We start from the raw sequence: 17,748 nt of genomic DNA on the forward strand, positions 1-17,748 counted from the left end.
GCATCTAGTTGGCTCACCAGGAATTGAACCTGGGCCCCCTGCAATGGGATTGTGGAGTCTTAACCACTCGACCACCAGGGAAGTCCCTGACATAAGTAATTTTTTTTTGGGGGGGGTGAAATAATAGTCTGCACTACTAGATTATTTGGCTTCCCAGGTGGCACAATGGTAAAGAATCCGCCTGCTAATGCAGGAGATGAAAGAGGTGCAGATTCTGTCCCTGAGTGGAGAAGATCCCTTGGGGAAGGAAATGGCAACCTACTCCAGTATCTGTGCCTGGAAAATTCCATGGACAGAGGAGCCTGCCAGACTACAGTCTATGGGGTCGCAAAGAGTCGAACATGACTGAGTGACTGAGCATGCACACACTGTTAGATTAAGAAATAATCTTTTCCAGTCTTGTTCCTTTAAACACTGAAATTGATTCTGGATTTGATGAAAAGTCTATACCACTGTCGAGGACATGTATTGGTTTTGTAACCAAGCATCCATTTTCCTTCTCTTGATACTGGTATGCTGTCACTCTGGGAAACTGCCCCTTTCCTTTTCTCTAGGCCGTTGTGATTGTGATAGAGTTGACTTCACATTTGATTCCAGGTGTGGGCATGTGGTTCAGGCCTGGCCATTGGGGGACCACTTTCCTCCTGCTGTGGTGATATGATCCAACCAGTGACACTTTGGTTCTCTAGGGAAGGCAGGCTGGCAAAGGACAGAGGGGGAATTGGAGCAAGAAAGCAAATCTCAGGGACAAAATGCTGGGTCCAGCCACGCCTGAAGACAGAAACTTCCTCTGTACCTTGTAGTTACACAGACCCAGAAATTCTCCCTTTGGCTTAAAAAACAATGTGGTATTTTTGGTCATTTTTGTTCCACTTATTTTTCACTTGCAATAACAAGTCTGGACTGTCAGTGAATTGAAGGATCATCATTTCCTGTCTTACTTAACTAATGTGGTATGGAGACTTGGCCCTTCGAGGGAGAAAGAGGCCAATTTTCTTGTTAAGGAGTTAGCTGCTTGATCATCAACTTGTATCATGGTTGAAAAGGAGACAAATAAGTCAAAGGAGAGAAGGGACACTGAAAGGGGCAGCTGGAGGAAGGGGACAAGGAGGCGGACCATCCCTTTCCAAACAGGGAACCCATAACTGACCCAACAGTGGGTCACATAATGGACACAGCAAAGCCTGTGCCATCTACAGTACTTGTAAGAGCTGTATAATATTCCTCAGAATGTGTAATCCATAGTTATTTTTGCCATCTCTTGTAACTAGGCCTTTAGGCTGCTTCCAATTTTTCAGTATTATAAACAGTGCTGAAATGGACATCCTGGTACATTTGTTTCTGTGTAACATATTATGTGGACAAGGAAATGGCAAACCATGCCAGAATTTGTGCCTGAGAAATCCCATGGACAGAGGAGCCTGGTGGGCTACAGTTCGTGAAGTTGCAAGAGTCAGACATGACTGAGTGTCCAAACCACTGCCACCAACACATGATGTACAATCATTCTGAGTTAAGAAGGAGGATTGTTGGGTGAAAAAGTAATCTCTTTTAAAAATGTTTTATACATATCACCAAAATGTTTAATACATATTCCCATGACTTCCAAAAGGTTGCATCAATTTAACTCCAATGAATTGGGTACGAAAGTGTCCATTTTGGTACGGCCTACCCTGAATTTGTCAGCTTGTTGTTTAGTCACTAAGCTGTGCCCAACTCTTTTGCAACCGTATGAACTGTAGCCCACCAGGCTCCTCTGTCTATGTCCGTGGGGTTTTCCAGGCAAGAATAATGGAGAGGGTTGCCATTTCCTTCTTCAGGAGATCTTCCAGAACCAGGGATTGCACACATGTCTACTGCTTGGCAGGCAGATTCTTTATTTTACCACTGAGTCAACTGGGAAGCCCATTTGTCAGTTTAGCAGGGCATAATAAAATAATAATAAGATGCCACAGAATAGGTGTTTTAAGGGCTTTCCGGGTAGCTCAGCTGGTAAAGAATCCACTGACAATGCAGGAGACCCCAGTTCCATTCCTGGGATGGGAAGATCCCCTGGAGAAGGGATAGGCTAGCCACTCCAGTATTGTTGGGCTTCCCTGGTGGCTCAGAAGGTAAAGAATCCCCCTGCAATGTAGGAGACCTGAGTTTGATCCTTGGGTTGAAGAGACCCCTGAAGGAAGGCATGGGAACCGACTCCAATATTCTTGCCTGGAAAATACCTGTGAACAAAGGAACCTGACAGTCTACAGTCCATGGGGTTGCAAAGAGTTGGACAAGATTGCGCAAGTAACCACAACACATTAGGAACAATATTTGTGAATAAATTTGCTAATTTAGATGAAAATAACAAATTCCTTGAATGACACAAACTCCAAAAACTAACTCAAGAAGAAAGTGGGAAACCTAAATATCCCTAAATATATCAAAGATATGGAACAGAAAACTACAGGACCATGTGACTTAACTAGTGAATGCTATGAAATATTTAAAGGAGAAATATCACAATCCTATACAAATTCTGTCAGAAAATAGAGGAGGGGAAACATTTTCCAAACCATTTTATGAGGCCAGTCTTACAAAATACCAAAACCAGATGAAGATATTGCAAGAAAAGAAAACCATAGACTAATATTCTTCATTAAATTAAGCACAAAAAAATGAAATGTTAGCAAATTTAATCCAGCAATATATAAAGTGTTATGACCAAATGAGATCTATCAAAAACAAAGAAAGATTGGTTATGCATTACAAAAACATCAACCAGTGTTATCCATCATATTAAGAAAACACAGGAGAAAAACCACATGATCATTTCAATAGATGCTAAAAAAGCATTTGACAATATTCAATAACCACTATGATAAAAACTGTCAGAAAACTAAGACTACAGACTTTCTTAATCTGATCAAGGTAATCTACAAAACTCCTACAGCTAACATGATAATGCAGGAAAATCTAATCCCTCCACTGTGGGTGAGGGAAGTCTGCTGGCCTGGGATTTGGAGCACCGCTGAAGGGAATGGCAAACCACTTCAGTATACTTGCCTTAAGAACCCCATGAACAGTATCAAAAGGCAAAATGATAGGATAGTGAATGAGGAATTCCCCAGGTCGGTAGGTGCCCAGTATGCTACTGGAGATCAGTGGAGAAATAACTGCATAAAGAATGAAGGGATGGAGACAAAGCGAAATGAATACCCAGTTGTGGATGTGACCGGTGATAGAAGCAAGGTCCGGTGCTGTAAAGAGCAATATTGCATAGGAACCTGGAATGTTAGGTCCATGAATCAAGGCAAATTGGAAGTGGTCAAACAGGAAATGGCAAGAATGAACGTCAACATTTTAGGAATCAGCGAACTAAACTGGACTGGAATGGGTGAATTTAACTCAGATGACCATTATATCTACTACTGTGGGCAGGAATCCCTTAGAAGAAATGGAGTAGCTATCATGGTCAACAAGAGACTCCGAAATGCAGTACTTGGATTCAATCTTAAAAAAGACAGAATGATTTCTGTTCATTTCCAAGGCAAACCATTCAGTATTGCAGTTATCCAAGTCTATGCCCCAACCAGTAATGCTGAAGAAGCCGAAGATGAACGGTTCTATGAAGACCTACAAGACCTTTTAGAACTAACACCCAAAAAAAGATGTCCTTTTCATTATAGGGGACTGGAAGGCAAAAGTAGGAAGAGAAAAAACACCTGGAAAAACAGGCAAATTTGGCCTTGGAGCATGGAATGAAGCAGGGAAAAGGCTAATAGAGATTTGCCGAGAGAACGCACTGGTCAAACAAACACCCTCTTCCAACAACACAAGACTCTACACATGGATGTCACCAGATGGTCAACACTGAAATCAGATTGATTATATTCTTTGCAGCCAAAGATGGAGAAGCTGTATACAGTTAGCAAAAACAAGACCAGGAGCTGACTGTGACTCAGATCATGAACTCCTTATTGCCAAATTCAGACTTCAATTGAAGAAAGTAGGGAAAAGCACTAGACCATTCAGGTATGACCTAGATCAAATCCATTATGATTATACAGTGGAAGTGAGGAATAGATTTAAGGGTCTAGATCTGATAGAGTGCCTGATGAACTCTGGACGGAGGTTCGTGACATTGTACAGGAGACAGGGACCAAGACCATCCCCATGGAAAAGAAATGCAAAAAAAGCAAAATGGCTGTCTGAGGAGGCCTTACAAATAGCTGTGAAAAGAAGAGAAGCGAAAAGCAAAGGAGAAAAGGAAAGATATAAGCATCTGAATGCAGAGTTCCAAAGAATCGCAAGGAGAGATAAGAAAGCCTTCCTCAGCGATCAATGCAAAGAAATAGAGGAAAACAACAGAATAGGAAAAACAAGAGATCACTTCAAGGAAATTAGAGATTCCAAGGGAACATTTCATGCAAAGATGGGCTCGATAAAGGACAGAAATGGTATGGACCTAACAGAAGCAGAAGATATTAAGAAGAGGTGGCAAGAATACACAGAAGAACTGTACAAAAAAGATCTTCACGACCAAGATAATCAGAATGGCGTGATCACTCACCTGGAGCCAGACATCTTGGAATGTGAAGTCAAGTGGGCCTTAGAAAGAATCACTACGAACAAAGCTAGTGGAGGTGATGGAATTCCAGTTGAGCTATTTCAGATCTTGAAAGATGATGTGGTGAAAATGCTGCACTCCATATGCCAGCAAATTTGGAAAACTCAGCAGTGGCCACAGGACTGAAAAAGGTCAGTCTTCCTTGCAATCCCAAAGAAAGGCAATGCCAAAGAATGCTCAAACTACTGCACAATTGCACTCATCTCACACGCGAGTACAGTCATGCTCAAAATACTCCAAGCCAGGCTTCAGCAATATGTGAACTGTGAACTTCCAGATGTTCAAGAAGGTTTTAGAAAAGGCAGAGGAACCAGAGATCAAATTGCCAACATCCGTTGGATCATGGAGAAAGCAAGAGAGTTCCAGAAAAACATCGATTTCTGTTTTATTGACTATGCCAAAGCCCGTGACTGTGTGGATCACAATAAACTGTAGAAAATTCTGAAAGAGATGGGAATCCCAGACCACCTGACCTGCCTCTTGAGAAACCTGTATGCAGGTCAGGAAGCAACAGTCAGAACTGTACATGGAACAACAGACTGGTTCCAAATAGGAAAAGGTGTACGTCAAGGTTGTGTATTGTCACCCTGCTTATTTAACTTATATGCAGAGTACATCATGAGGAACGCTGGGCTGGAAGAAGCACAAGCTGGAATGAAGATTGCCAGGAGAAATATCAATAACCACAGATATGCAGATGACACCACCCTTATGGCAGAAAGTGAAGAGGAACTCAAAAGCCTCTTGATGAAAGTGAAAGAGGAGAGTGAAAAGGTTGGCTTGAAGATCAACATTCAGAAAACTAAGATCATGGCATCTAGTCCCATCACTTCATGGGAAATAGATGCGGAAACAGTGGAAGCAGTTTCAGACTTTATTTTTTGGGGCTCCAAAATCACTGCAGATGCTGATTGCAGCCATGAAATTACAAGACACTTACTCCTTGGAAGGAAAGTTATGACCAACCTAGATAGCATATTAGAAAACAGAGACATTACTTTGCCAACCAAGGTCCGTCTCGTCAAGTCTATGGTTTTTACCGTGGTCATGTATGGATGTGAGACTTCGACTTTGAAGAAGGCTGATCGCCTAAGAATTGATGCTTTTGAACTGTCCTGCTGGAGAAGACTCTTGAGAGTCCCTTGGACTGCAAGGAGATCCAACCAGTCCATTATGGAGGAGATCAATCCCGGGTGTTCATTGGATGGACTGATGCTAAAACTGAAACTCCAATACTTTGGCCACCTCATGCGACGAGTTGACTCACTGGAAAAGAGCCTGATGCTAGGAGGGATTGGGGGTGGGAGGAGACGGGGGCGACCAAGAATGAAATGGCTGGATGGCATCACCGACTCGATGGACATGAGTTTGAGTGAACCCCGGGAGTTGGTGATGGACAGGGAGGCCTGGCGTGCTGTGATTCGTGGGGTCACAAAGAGTCGGACATGACTGAGTGACTGAACTGAACTGAACTGAGAGGCCTACCCAGCCAGGGCGTGTGGATCAAGTGACCTGATTGAAATACCTGCCCCCGCCTCAGGCAGTGGCCCTGATCCAGTCACCTCCTGTGGCACCAGTGGTTCCCTGGCATTTGCACCTCATGCCCAGGCAGTGTTGCCCCAGCCCCGTCATCTCCCCCAACTGTACCTTGTTCGTTGACTTGACCCCCTTCCAGACAGAAGTAGACCAGCACCCACCAGGCCAGCAGACACAGGGTCACCTCCCATTTGAGGTCCCCTGGCACCTCCAGCCCCAAGATTTTGTTCCTATGGAGGGAAAGCCCATGAGAGTTTTGTCAGAAGAGGGCCGAGAGACTGGGAGTGTCTTGATGGACACTGCACTTACCATAACCTTTTAATCCACCCAGTACCACCGGTACTTCTGGGGTGCCTGGTGTAAGTCCCCAGCCTGGAGTCCCTGAAGTCTGTGTGCTTGGAGCCCCAGGCAGCCCAGCCCTATGCCATCCTCAGTGAGTCCAACAGAAGTCCCCGCTTACCTCCCCAGGCAGGCAGGCACAGCCCCCTCCACATCCCTAGTGTCAGGACTCCAGAGCCGGGTCGTCCCACTCCTGCATGAAGGCACCTGTGCAAGCACACACACATGGAGACACCCATGTGCATTCATCTGACCCGTGCTCTCTCTTTCACACACACATACACACTCACATGCCCATGTGTGTGCAACTGACCACACACTCCCTCGGGCACTCACGTACATGCCCATGTGCAAGCACCTGAGCATGTACTCGCTCTACCTCTCTCTCACACACACACACACATGCCTATGTGCATGCACCTCTTCATGTGCTCTCTCTCTCAAACACACACATATGCACACACCTATGTACATGCAGCTGTGCAGGCACTCTCTCTCTCTCACACACACACACATGAGCAGGCACCTGTGCATAGGCAGTCTCTCTTGCACACACACAGACACACATACTCACACGCCCATGTGCATGCACCTGACCACACACTCTCTCCCGCCCACACATACATGCCTATGTTCAAACACCTCCAAAAACAGAACATGCACACGCCTGTGTTCATGAATCTGTGCACATGCTCTCTCTCACAAACACACCCATGCACACACCCATGTGCATGAACCTCCCCATGTGATCACCCACACAAATGCAGTTACACTAACGTGACCTACATGTGGGGCACCGGAAGGATAGACTGGCCCTGACCCAGGGGTGCTCAACTCCCTTCCGGAAGTCAATGACAAGGACCTGCGCTCAGCAGGATTGTCACCTGTGAACCTGGCCAGGCTGGCAGCCATGAAGACTTGGAAATACACAGGGACCGGGGCTCAGGCACAGTTTGCAGGTTTGGGCCAGAAACATTCAAGTGACTTGAGGAGTCGGGCGGGGTCTGTTTGAGCATGCGCATTGAGGAGCTGCAACCACACTAAAGGGTGGAGAACCACACAGAGGCCTCACGGCTGAGTCATTTACCAGGTTTCCGGCAGGAGGCAGCACAGACTTAGAGGGCCCAGACCAAGTGGGTGTGGGTCTGCACATGCGCACTGGGGCTACATGGCGTGTGAAGCTTCAGCAAGGCGCCCATTGTCGGTGGGAACCAATCGTGACGCAGGACCAGGGTGGGTTTGCACAGGCGCTCTGCTGAGTTGCAGGTCTCACTACAGGGCTGGTAACTGTGGGGACTGTTCAGTCGTTCCCGCCGTGGAGGGAGGGGGAGAGGGTTCAAGATGGAGTCCGAGGCAAACGATGGAGGAGTCATGAGGGCAGCCGATGAAGACGCAGGTGCCGAGGCTTTTGCAGTGGGCACAGCATGTGGTGGTCAAGGCGTTCCGGGTGGTGCTGGTGGCCGCAATGGCCCTGGCGACCCAGCTGTCCCTGGTGACGCCATCAGTCGAGGAGTCCCTGGCAGCTCCGGTGACATGGCTAATCCCAGAGTTCCCGGTGCTTCGGGAGAGTCAGGTGGTGCAGCCGGTGCCATCCCACAGATCCTGAGGACACTGCACGCACCAGGGCCTGGTGGAGATGCTGCACCTGGAGCCGGAGTTCTGATTAACCGAGCCCTCCAGTTGTATCCTATTCCAGGAGCCCCAGTGGGCCGGGCGGTCTCAGGTGTCGGGGTGTGGGCTAGGGGTGGCGGGGCCTAAAGTCTGGGAGGAGGGTACTTTGCGGGGGTGGAGGGTATGGGTCAGGGGTGGTCTGGCTGCCAGGGGATGGTGGTGAAGGAAAGCAACCTGAAGGGATCCGGAGGGTTGGGCAGTGATATCCAGGGTGTCCGGGGGCAGCTTTGTGGGAGAAGGCGGGTCTCCATGAGCAGGGGGCCTGACATACAAGCCACATGAGTAATGTGGATGGTGCCTTAACCATATCTCCACCAGCAGCCTCACTGTGCCTTTTGCATCGCATGAGGAGGCAGACATTGCCCGCCACTTCCTGACTCCACGTACTCAGCTGCGAGGGTGGATTCGGAGGGAGCTTGATGTTAATGGCCGTGTGTTGGTTCTGTCAGTTCTAAAGGGGGCCGGGACAGGGAGGGAGTGGAGGGCAGTGGCCATTCTCAGCCCAGGAGGAGCCATAATGGAGGGTTAAGCCTAGAGGAGAAGTGTGGTGCTCTGAGTTTGTCAGTGTGCGGGGACAGAGAGAAGACATGCTCCTCTTCCTCCTTCTTGGCTGGAATTTGAATTTCATTTTCCCTCCCTTTTAGCCGATTGACTGCTGAAGACCCTGGCCTGCTCCAGACGTCCATCGCCTTTTGTCTGGAGCAGCTTTCCCTGGTGATGCGGAACTTGCAGCACTTTGTGCCCCCCCTTTATGCTAAGCCTCGGCACAGAAGAGGGGCTTAAACCTAGCCCATGTGCCCTAGCCTCAAGTGTCCTTCCCCAGCACATTGCTTTCTGAATTAGGTTGATGGGGCTTCACCTTGTGCCTGTGCTGCTGCTCGGGGGCTCAGGGTCCACATAGTTTGTATTGTGATTGTTAACTGCAGAAAGTAAAACTGAGCTACTGTGCTATCTCTGACTTTATTTTTAGCGTGTTCACGTCCTAATACTTTTAGTTGGAGGGGAGGTTCTGAAATCCAGGTATTTAAGAAGTACAACATAATGGAAGACCATGTAAGAAGTGGGAGAATAAGAAAGTTGTGTACTGCCACTCAGTATTAATTTTGGAATATTTTGTTAGTTTTATAGTTGCATCTATATATAAAACACCAGAATGTTGTTGTTGTTCAGTCTCTAAAGTTGTGTCCAGATGATTCTTTGTGATCCCATGGACTGTAGCACGCCAGGCTCTGTGTCCCTGCTGTCTCCTGGAATTTGCTCAGATTTATGTCCATTGAGTCGGAGAAGGCAATGGCAAGCCACTCCAGAACTCTTGCCTAGAAAATCCCATGGATGGAGGAGCCTGGTAGGCTGCAGTCCGTGGGGTCGCTAAGGGTTGGACTCGACTGAGCGACTTCACTTTCACACATTGGAGAAGGAAATGGCAGCCCACTCCAGTGTTCTTGCCTGGAGAATCCCAGGGACGGGGGAGCCTGGTGGGCTTCCGTCTATGGGGTCACACAGAGTCGGACACGACTGAGGTGACTTAGCAGCAGCAGCAGGAGCATGTCCATTGAGTCAGTGGTGCTATCTAATCATCTCATCTTCTGTGGTCCCCTTCTCCCTTTGCCTTCAATCTTTTCCAGCATCACAGTCTTTTCCAGTGAGTCAGCTTTTTGCATCTGCTGGCTGAAGGGTTGAAGCTCCGGCTTCAGCACCAGTCCTTCCAATGAATATTCAGGGCTGATTTCCTTTAGGATTGACTAGTTTGATCTTGCAGTTTAAAGCACTCTCAACAGTATCCTTGTATCGTGAAACCTTGCTAAACTCACTAAATAATTGTAACAGCTCTTTAGTAGATCCCATTGAACTCTGTCTTTGACAGTCGTTTTGTCTGTAAATATATGCACATTTATTTCTTCCTTTCCAATTAATGGATTTAAACTGATTTCTGTTAAAATGAAATCTCCCAACACTTTGACCACTTGATAATGACGAGGCAACTCATTGGCAAAGACTCTGATGCTGGGAAATATTGAAGGCAGGAGGAGAAGGGAATGACAGAAGATGAGAAGGTTGGATGGAATCACGATAACAGACATGAGTTTGAGCAAGTTCCGGGAGATGGTTAAGGACAGGGAAGCCTGGCCTGCTGCAGTTCATGGAGTCAAAAATAGTTAGACGCGACTGAACAACAACACACTGATTTATGTCTTAATGGATTTGATTTTCCTGCTTCTTTGCCTCCTAGTAATTTTAGATTGGATGCCAAGCAACATCAAATTTCCCTTGCATTCTTAATATTTTTCTATGCCTAAACTTATTCTTGAGCTTTATTCTGGAGTCCTGTTAAGTTGCTTGGAAACAGTTTGATCCTTTTTGGCTCTTTCTTATTAAGATTGACTCTGTAGGACCAGAGCAGATCTTAGTGTAGGATGAACTTAATTAACTGAAATTGTCAATGTCTGAGAAGGCTATAGTTGGAAACAAGGACTCCTTTTAAAAGCTTTGTTTATGAAAATTCTTTATTTTTGGCTGTGGTGCGTTTTGTTAACTGTGTGCAAGTTTTCTGTACTTGCACCCAGCAGAGGCTGCTCTCTAATTGCTGTGCTCAGGCTTCTCATTGCAGAGGTTTCTCTTGTCGAGGAGCACAGACTTTAGATAATGGTGAGCTCAGTTGTTGTGGCACAGGAGCTTAGCTGCCCCGGGCATGTGGGCTATCCCTGGCTCAGGGATTGAACCCATGTGCCCTGCATTGGCAGGCGGAATCTTTACCACTGGACCACCAGGGAAGCCAAAACAAGAACCCTTATGCAGTATCGGAGTGGTAGTAAAATCTATCTGGACATTTCATTGGCACTTTCTATTCCTTTTAAGATGCACCTATCTTTTGACCCACTTTAGTGGTCTATCATAGGAAAATGCTTGTATATGTGAACAAGGCAGAATCAACCACAGTATTAACGACTGCATTGTTTGTCATTGTGAAAATTTGGTAGAATGTAAATCCGGGGGAAATGGTGAGTAAATCAGGGTAAGTCAATCCTGCTGGAATAACATGTGGCAATCAGTGAGCAAAGCAGATAGCTGCTAACTAATATGGAAAGAGATGAAAGGAAATTGCAGGATTCTAGGTCTTGCATATTTCTGTCTTTCAGTACATTCTGACTATATGAACATGTGGAACAATGCTGAGTATTATCACCCAGCATGAACCCCCCTCAACTGTTAATGTCATCACTGGACATTAGGGAAAAACATTTCGGTATTTAGATTTCCATGTTGATTAAATACCTTCATAAACAATCATGACTTTTGAAATGATGTTGCTTTGGAAAATAATGGTCTGCTCCATTTCCCTCTTGAAAAAAAGCACTTAGTTAGAAACTAATTCAGCAAAGGTCTGTGAGGGAGCATTAGGAAGAGGACACCTCCAAGAAGTGGATGTGGACACCCAGAGTCAGGGGATGGAAGCTGATGGGAAGGTCAGTAGCAGGGCCCATGCTTGCATTAATGGAGAATCTTTCCTATCTCAATTTTTAAAAAAATAGAAATTGATTTTGAACCAACTTCGAGCACATCTATGGGTTTTGTCACCTGGCGTCCATTTTCCTTCTCTTGGCTCTGGTATCCTCCTGTCACCCTGGGAAATCACCCCTTTCCTTTTCTCTAACCCATTATGATTATCATAGAGTTGACTTTACCTCTGATTCCAGGAGTGGGCATGTGGCTCATCAGAGTACTGCTTTCCTCTAGCCATGGTTAAAATATCCAACCAGTGACACTTTGGGAGCTGTAGGGGAGGCAAGCTGGCAAGGGACAGAGGGGGAGATGGAACAAGAAAGCAGATCTCAAGGAACCAAATGCTGGATCCAACCTTGCCTAAAGACATAAACTACCTCTGTACCTTGTAGTTGCTGCTGCTGCTGCTGCTAAGTCGCTTCAGTCGTGTCCAACTCTGTGCGACCCCATAGACAACAGCCCACCAGGCTCTCCCGTCCCTGGGATTCTCCAGGCAAGAACACTGGAGTGGGTTGCCATTTCCCTCTCCAATGCACGGGAGTGAAAAGAGAAAGTGAAGTCGCTCAGTCGAGCCCGATTCTTAGCGACCCCATGGACTGCAGCCTACCAGGCTCCTCTGTCCATGGGATTTTCCAGGCAAGAGTACCGGAGTGGGTTGCCATTGCCTTCTCCAGACCTTGTAGTTATATACCCAGAAATTCTCCTTTTGGCTTAAACCAAAGTGGTTATATTTTTTTATTGATTTCTTCCTTTTTTCACTTGTAATAGCAAAGTCTTCACTATTATTGAATTGAGGTACCACAGTACCTTAATCAATGATTAAGAAATCATTAATTTTTTTAATAATTAATCATTAACGTTAATCATGGTATTTATATTACACTTTGGGTTAAAATCCAATACAAATTTTTATATTTTTATTTTCAAATTGTTCTGAGATTGGCCATTGGGAGATATTCCTGTCAGTTCCATTTGTAAATAACTTTGCCATACACCTGGAAATGTTGCTGAGTTTTTTCAAAATTTTTTGAGCAATTTTTGTTTTTCACACCCTACAAAAATTCTCTGGGCTCATTTTCCGTTTTTCCTGACCCAATTCTAGAATCATCAGTTTTTCCATGGAGCCCTTGTTCCTTTTATTGTCGAATTGTATACACTGATTATGCTCACTGGTACTGAAAAGTCATTGGTTCTGGGGACCCATTTTTGACAAGGTGAAGTATTATATGTGTACTCCCTATCCTGTGTTTATTTATATATCTAGAAATATTTTATATGCCACAAAAAACAGAGGCGCAAAAAAAGAAAAACACAGATAAATTGGACCTCATCAAAACAATAAAAATGTCTGTGCATCAAAGAACACAATCAAGGAAGCCACCATGCTGCTGCTGCTGCTGCTAAGTCACTTTAGTCGTGTCCGACTCTGTGTGACCTCATAGATGGAAGCCTACCAGGCTCCCCCGTTCCTATGATTCTCCAGGCAAGAACATTGGAATGGGTTGCCATTTCCTTCTCCAATGTGTGAAAGTGAAAAGTGAAAGTGAAGTCGCTCAGTCATGTCCGACTCATGTGACACAGCAATTCCACTTCTCAGCGTATTTTCAAAAGAAAATGAAAATAGGACATCAGAAAGATATTTTCACCTCTACATTTATTGCATCATTGTTCACAATATCCATAATATGGATACAACCTAAGTGTCTATCAGTGGATGAATGGATAAAGATGTGACATATTCAATATACAGCCATGTGAGAGAAGGAAGTCATGCCATTTGCAACAACTTGGAAGGAGCTTGAGGGCATTATGCTAAGTAAAATAAGTGAGACAGAAAGAGATAAATACAATTTGTTGTCACTTACATGTGGAATCCTGAAAGGACAAACCGGGATTTCCCTGGCAGTCTAGTGGCTGAGACTCTGCACTTCCAACGCAGGGAGCACGGATTTGATCCCTGGTTGGGGAACTAATATCCCACATGCTGAGCCGAACGGCCAAAAATTTTTAAAAATCAATTAAAATAAATTTAAAAAGTAACAACGACAAACAGAGAAATGGAGACGAGAGTGGTGCTTACCAAGAATTAGGGGCTGGGGAAATAGGGAGAGATTGTTCACAGGGTACTAGCCTCCACTTATAATACTAACAAGTTTTGAAATCCAATGTATAGCAGGATGCTTATAGCTCACAATTCTGTATCAAATACTTGACTCTTGCTGGGCGAGTAGAGCATCTACATTCTCACCACAAAAAAAGAAATGTGACAGGAGGGTGGTGGTAACTAACACTATGTCAGTAATCATTTCACCATTTATAAATGTATCATATCAACATGTCAAGATTTTTGCTTGAACTCCATCTCTCCTTGATAGCGAGGCTTCTCTTCTAGTGGAGTAAACCTAACTGCAATGGTGGTGCCATTCACCCATGTGATGCTTCCAGATTTCAGCAAGAAACTGTTCTCAGTGTGAGCGAAATTTTAAGCATCCCCTAGGAGATGCTGTCAACTCTGGCTCCAGTGCAGCATCCCACATGACACTCTGGAAACTGGTCTGCAGATCAGAATGCTTTTCTGCTTGTTTTAGTGTTTTAAAGTTGGCATCTGTAAGTTGTCAGACTTTTTAAATTTCAAATTCCCTTACCTTCCCTGACTGAACACCAGGAATACCTAATGGGACTGGAGGACACATGCAGGTTGCTTTTCTGGTTCAAAGATTTGTTACTCAGAAAGCATCACCTCTCTCCCCACATGCAAACAGAGAACAATGTGAGTTCATTTCCCAGCTTTGACAATTACCACCACACAGTCAAGTGTAGTAAACACCACAGGACAGAGGAATATGTAACAGAGCAGAAGACATAGGTTAAGACAAAGAGTATCTCCATAGTGTTCTGCTCTCCTAAAGCCCTATTCTAAATTTTGCACCTGGTCTGTGGCACTCTAGTGTCTTGTATATTTTCAACAATTGAACTGTCTTTGAAGTGAACTTGAAACACATTTGATTAATCCTTCAAAAAGTGAGGAATTACTCTTGGTTCTGGTTATCTGAATGAAGAGCTTCAGAGAGAGACCTACCTGCCCTGGAGTAGAGCCAAAGCCTCCCCACACAAGGGTCAGGAGCCAGAAGCTTTCCCAAAGAGATGAGCATATATGTTGCAATATTTGTAGAGATAATAAACAGAGACCTTCATTCTTAATGTAGAGGATCCTCAGTTCTAGGTCACTTTGCCCTGACCATGGGCTTCCCAGGCCATTTCGCCAACTCTAGGGTAGAACCCAAAGTCCAGGTTTTCAGAGGTCAGGACAAGGGCCACTCTACCCCTACTCCATCTGTGTCTGGGTCTTACCCACTCTCCCTCCACAAAACCCTTTTGGCCAACCCCTGCCAACTCGGAGGGGCTGCAGAGAGCTGGCTCCCCAGGGTAAGATCTTGAGGACACCCTTTTCCCCCTCTGGGAACTGGAGACATGATCTCTAACGTGGTAACTCCATGTCTCCCAATGACTTTTAGCAGTTGCTCCTGTGGTAAGTAAATGCCAGTGTCTACAGAAGCTGTGCTGAACTGAGAGTGACTGTAATTTATTTCCTAGAACTCCGTTGCTTTCTTGTAGGAGTCCATGAAACGGTCCTTTAAGGTGAGGAAAGTACCATGGTATTCAAATAGCTGTGAACTGAACTCAGTGGACAGCCAGATTGTCCTGCAGTGTGTGGAGCTCAAGAGTAAAGTCCAGAGGGATAAAGAGGGACTCGTGGTTTTCACGACCTAGTCTGATGTTTTAAATTATTTTGGCCACTCAGCATGCAGGATCTTAATTACCCAACTAGGGATCAAACACGTGCCCCCTGCATTGGAAGCACAGAGTCCTAATGACTGGACCATGAGGGAAGCCCCTACAATATTCTTAACCAGGATGCCTCAAAATGGTCAATGTCATGAGAAAAAAAAAAAGGAAAGTCTGAGAAACTGTCACTGCAAAGAGAAATTTAAGGAAATACGGCAGCTACGTAGACTGTGGTATGCCGGTTGTAAAATAACCCTCTAAGAAAAAAAGAACATGAGTTAAAGACTAAATATAAAAATATAAGCTAATTCCTATTATAACATTCAGTTCAGTTCATTCACTTAGTCGTGTCCAACTCTTTGCAACCCCATGGACTGCAGTACACCAGGCCTCCCTGTCCATCACCAACTCCCGGAATCCACCCAAACCCATTCCCATTGAGTCAGTGATGTCATCTAACCATCTCATCCTCTGTCGTCCCCTTCTCCTCCTGCCTCAATCTTTCCCAACGTCAGGGTCTTTTCAAATGAGTCAGCTCTTTGCATCGGGTGGCCAAAATATTGAAGTTTCAGCTTCAATATCAGCCCTTCCAACGAACACTCAGATATTAAATAAATTAAACCTTAATATTAAGTGAATCGATCAATTCAGTTCAGTTCAGTCGCTCAGTCGTGTCCGACTCTTTGCAACCCCATGACTCACAGCACACCAGGCCTCCCTGTCCATCACCAACTCCCAGAGTTCACTCAAACTCATGTCCATCGAGGCAGTGATGCCATCCAGCCATCTCATTCTCTGTCGTCCCCGTCTCCTCCCACCCCCAATCCCTCCCAGCATCAGACTCTTTTCCAGTGAATCAACTTGTCGCATGAGGTGGCCAAAGTATTGGAGTTTCAGCTTTAGCATCAGTCCCTCCAATGAACATCCAGGATTGATCTCCTTTAGAATGGACGGGTTGGATCTCCTTGCAGTATAAGGGACTCTCAAGAGGCTTCTCCAGCACCACAGTTCAACAGCATCAATTCTTAGGCGATCAGCGTTCTTCACAGTCCAACTCTCACATCCATACATGACCACGGGAAAAATCATAGCCTTGACTAGACGGACCTTGGTTGGCAAAGTAATGTCTCTGCTTTTTAATATGCTATCTAGGTTGGTCATAACTTTCCTTCCAAGGAGTCTTTTAATTTCCTGGCTGCAATCAGCATCTGCAGTGATTTTGGAGCCCCAAAAAATGAAGTCTGACACTGTTTCCACTGTTTCCCCATCTATTTCCCATGAAGTGATGGGACCAGATGCCATGATCTTTGTTTTCTGAATGTTGAGCTTCAGGCCAACCTTTTCACTCTCCTCTTTCACTTTCATCAAGAGGCTTTTGAGTTCCTCTTCACTTTCTGCCATAAGGGTGGTGTCATCTGCATATCTGAGGTTACTGATATTTCTCCCGGCAATCTTGATTCCAGCTTGTGCTTCTTCCAGCCCAGCGTTCCTCATGATGTACTCTGCATATAAGTTAAATAAGCAGGGTGACAATATACAGCCTTGACGTACTCCTTTTCCTATTTGGAACCAGTCTGTTTTTCCGTGTCCAGTTCTGACTGTTGCTTCCTGACCTGCATACAGGTTTCTCAAGAGGCAGGTCAGGTGGTCTGGTATTCCCATCTCTTTCAGAATGTTCAACATCAATCAATTAAATAACTAAATTAATCATAAACATTAAATATGAATACATTAAAGACACAATTATTATGAATATAGTACAAAAATAAAATATAAAATCTATCTCAGAGAAAATATGGCCTACAAAGTCAAAAATATTTACAATTTTGCCAGTTACCAGGAGAGTTTGCTGATTCCTGGTGTAAAGCAAAAGAGCATGAGCATACTGAGGGATTTATAACATGCATAGAAGCAAAAACCCCAGGCCTAGATCTGTAACCCTGTGGTGGAAGACTCAATAACAGCATGGTAGACACTTAAAATTTTGAGGGAGGGTGGTTTTTCTCTTTGTGGAGAAAAAAAAATTGTGAGAAGTGACTGCTGTGCTATTTTTGTATTACCTCACCGCTTGGTGATATAAGTGAATCCATTCAAGGGAAGTACACAACAGAGTGAGGAAACTAAATACCCCCCACTCTGAGTGAGAGGACCAGAAGGAGAGCCTCCTGGTAGCCAGAGAGTGAGGGCAGATAGTGGAGAAGAGCAAATATGACCAAGGGATTCCAACAAGTTGTAGGAACTCCTGAGTTTGACCTGAGCTGTGCATTTAGGAATTTCACCATAGGCAAAATACCAAAAGCATGGAG

The 17,748-nt window shown here is 45.0% G+C and overlaps 1 protein-coding gene across 2 annotated transcripts; it reads left to right on the top strand.

Moving 5' to 3' along the window:
* The first annotated feature begins 7,692 nt into the window (after positions 1–7,692).
* LOC129564104 (EKC/KEOPS complex subunit LAGE3-like) lies at positions 7,693–8,938 on the top strand. Of its 2 annotated transcripts, XM_088833570.1 has the most exons (4): positions 7,693–7,721; positions 7,810–8,166; positions 8,474–8,599; positions 8,800–8,938. In XM_088833570.1, the coding sequence occupies exons 2-4, from the start codon at positions 7,826–7,828 to the stop codon at positions 8,936–8,938; spliced, it is 606 nt and encodes a 201-aa protein (XP_088689696.1). In that variant the 5' UTR covers positions 7,693–7,721; positions 7,810–7,825. The 2 variants fall into 2 exon arrangements, with proteins under 2 accessions (XP_088689696.1, XP_088689695.1); XM_088833569.1 differs by lacking the exon at positions 7,693–7,721 and having other exon boundaries at positions 7,826–8,166; positions 8,474–8,603; positions 8,834–8,938.
* The last annotated feature ends 8,810 nt before the right edge of the window (positions 8,939–17,748 follow it).

This window comes from Moschus berezovskii, chromosome X (assembly GCF_049115385.1).
Source record: "Moschus berezovskii isolate FMDL1 chromosome X, NW_MosBer_1.0, whole genome shotgun sequence".
Taxonomy (NCBI): Eukaryota; Metazoa; Chordata; class Mammalia; order Artiodactyla; family Moschidae; genus Moschus; species Moschus berezovskii.

Bases quoted from the DNA above. Each gene is read 5' to 3' on its own strand.
- LOC129564104 (XM_088833570.1), top strand. From the start codon at position 7,826: ATGGAGTCCGAGGCAAACGATGGAGGAGTCATGAGGGCAGCCGATGAA. The intron at 8,167-8,473 runs GTATCCTATTCC...TATCTCCACCAG, and splicing joins ATTAACCGAGCCCTCCAGTT to CAGCCTCACTGTGCCTTTTG. The intron at 8,600-8,799 runs GTCAGTTCTAAA...CCTCCCTTTTAG, and splicing joins AATGGCCGTGTGTTGGTTCT to CCGATTGACTGCTGAAGACC.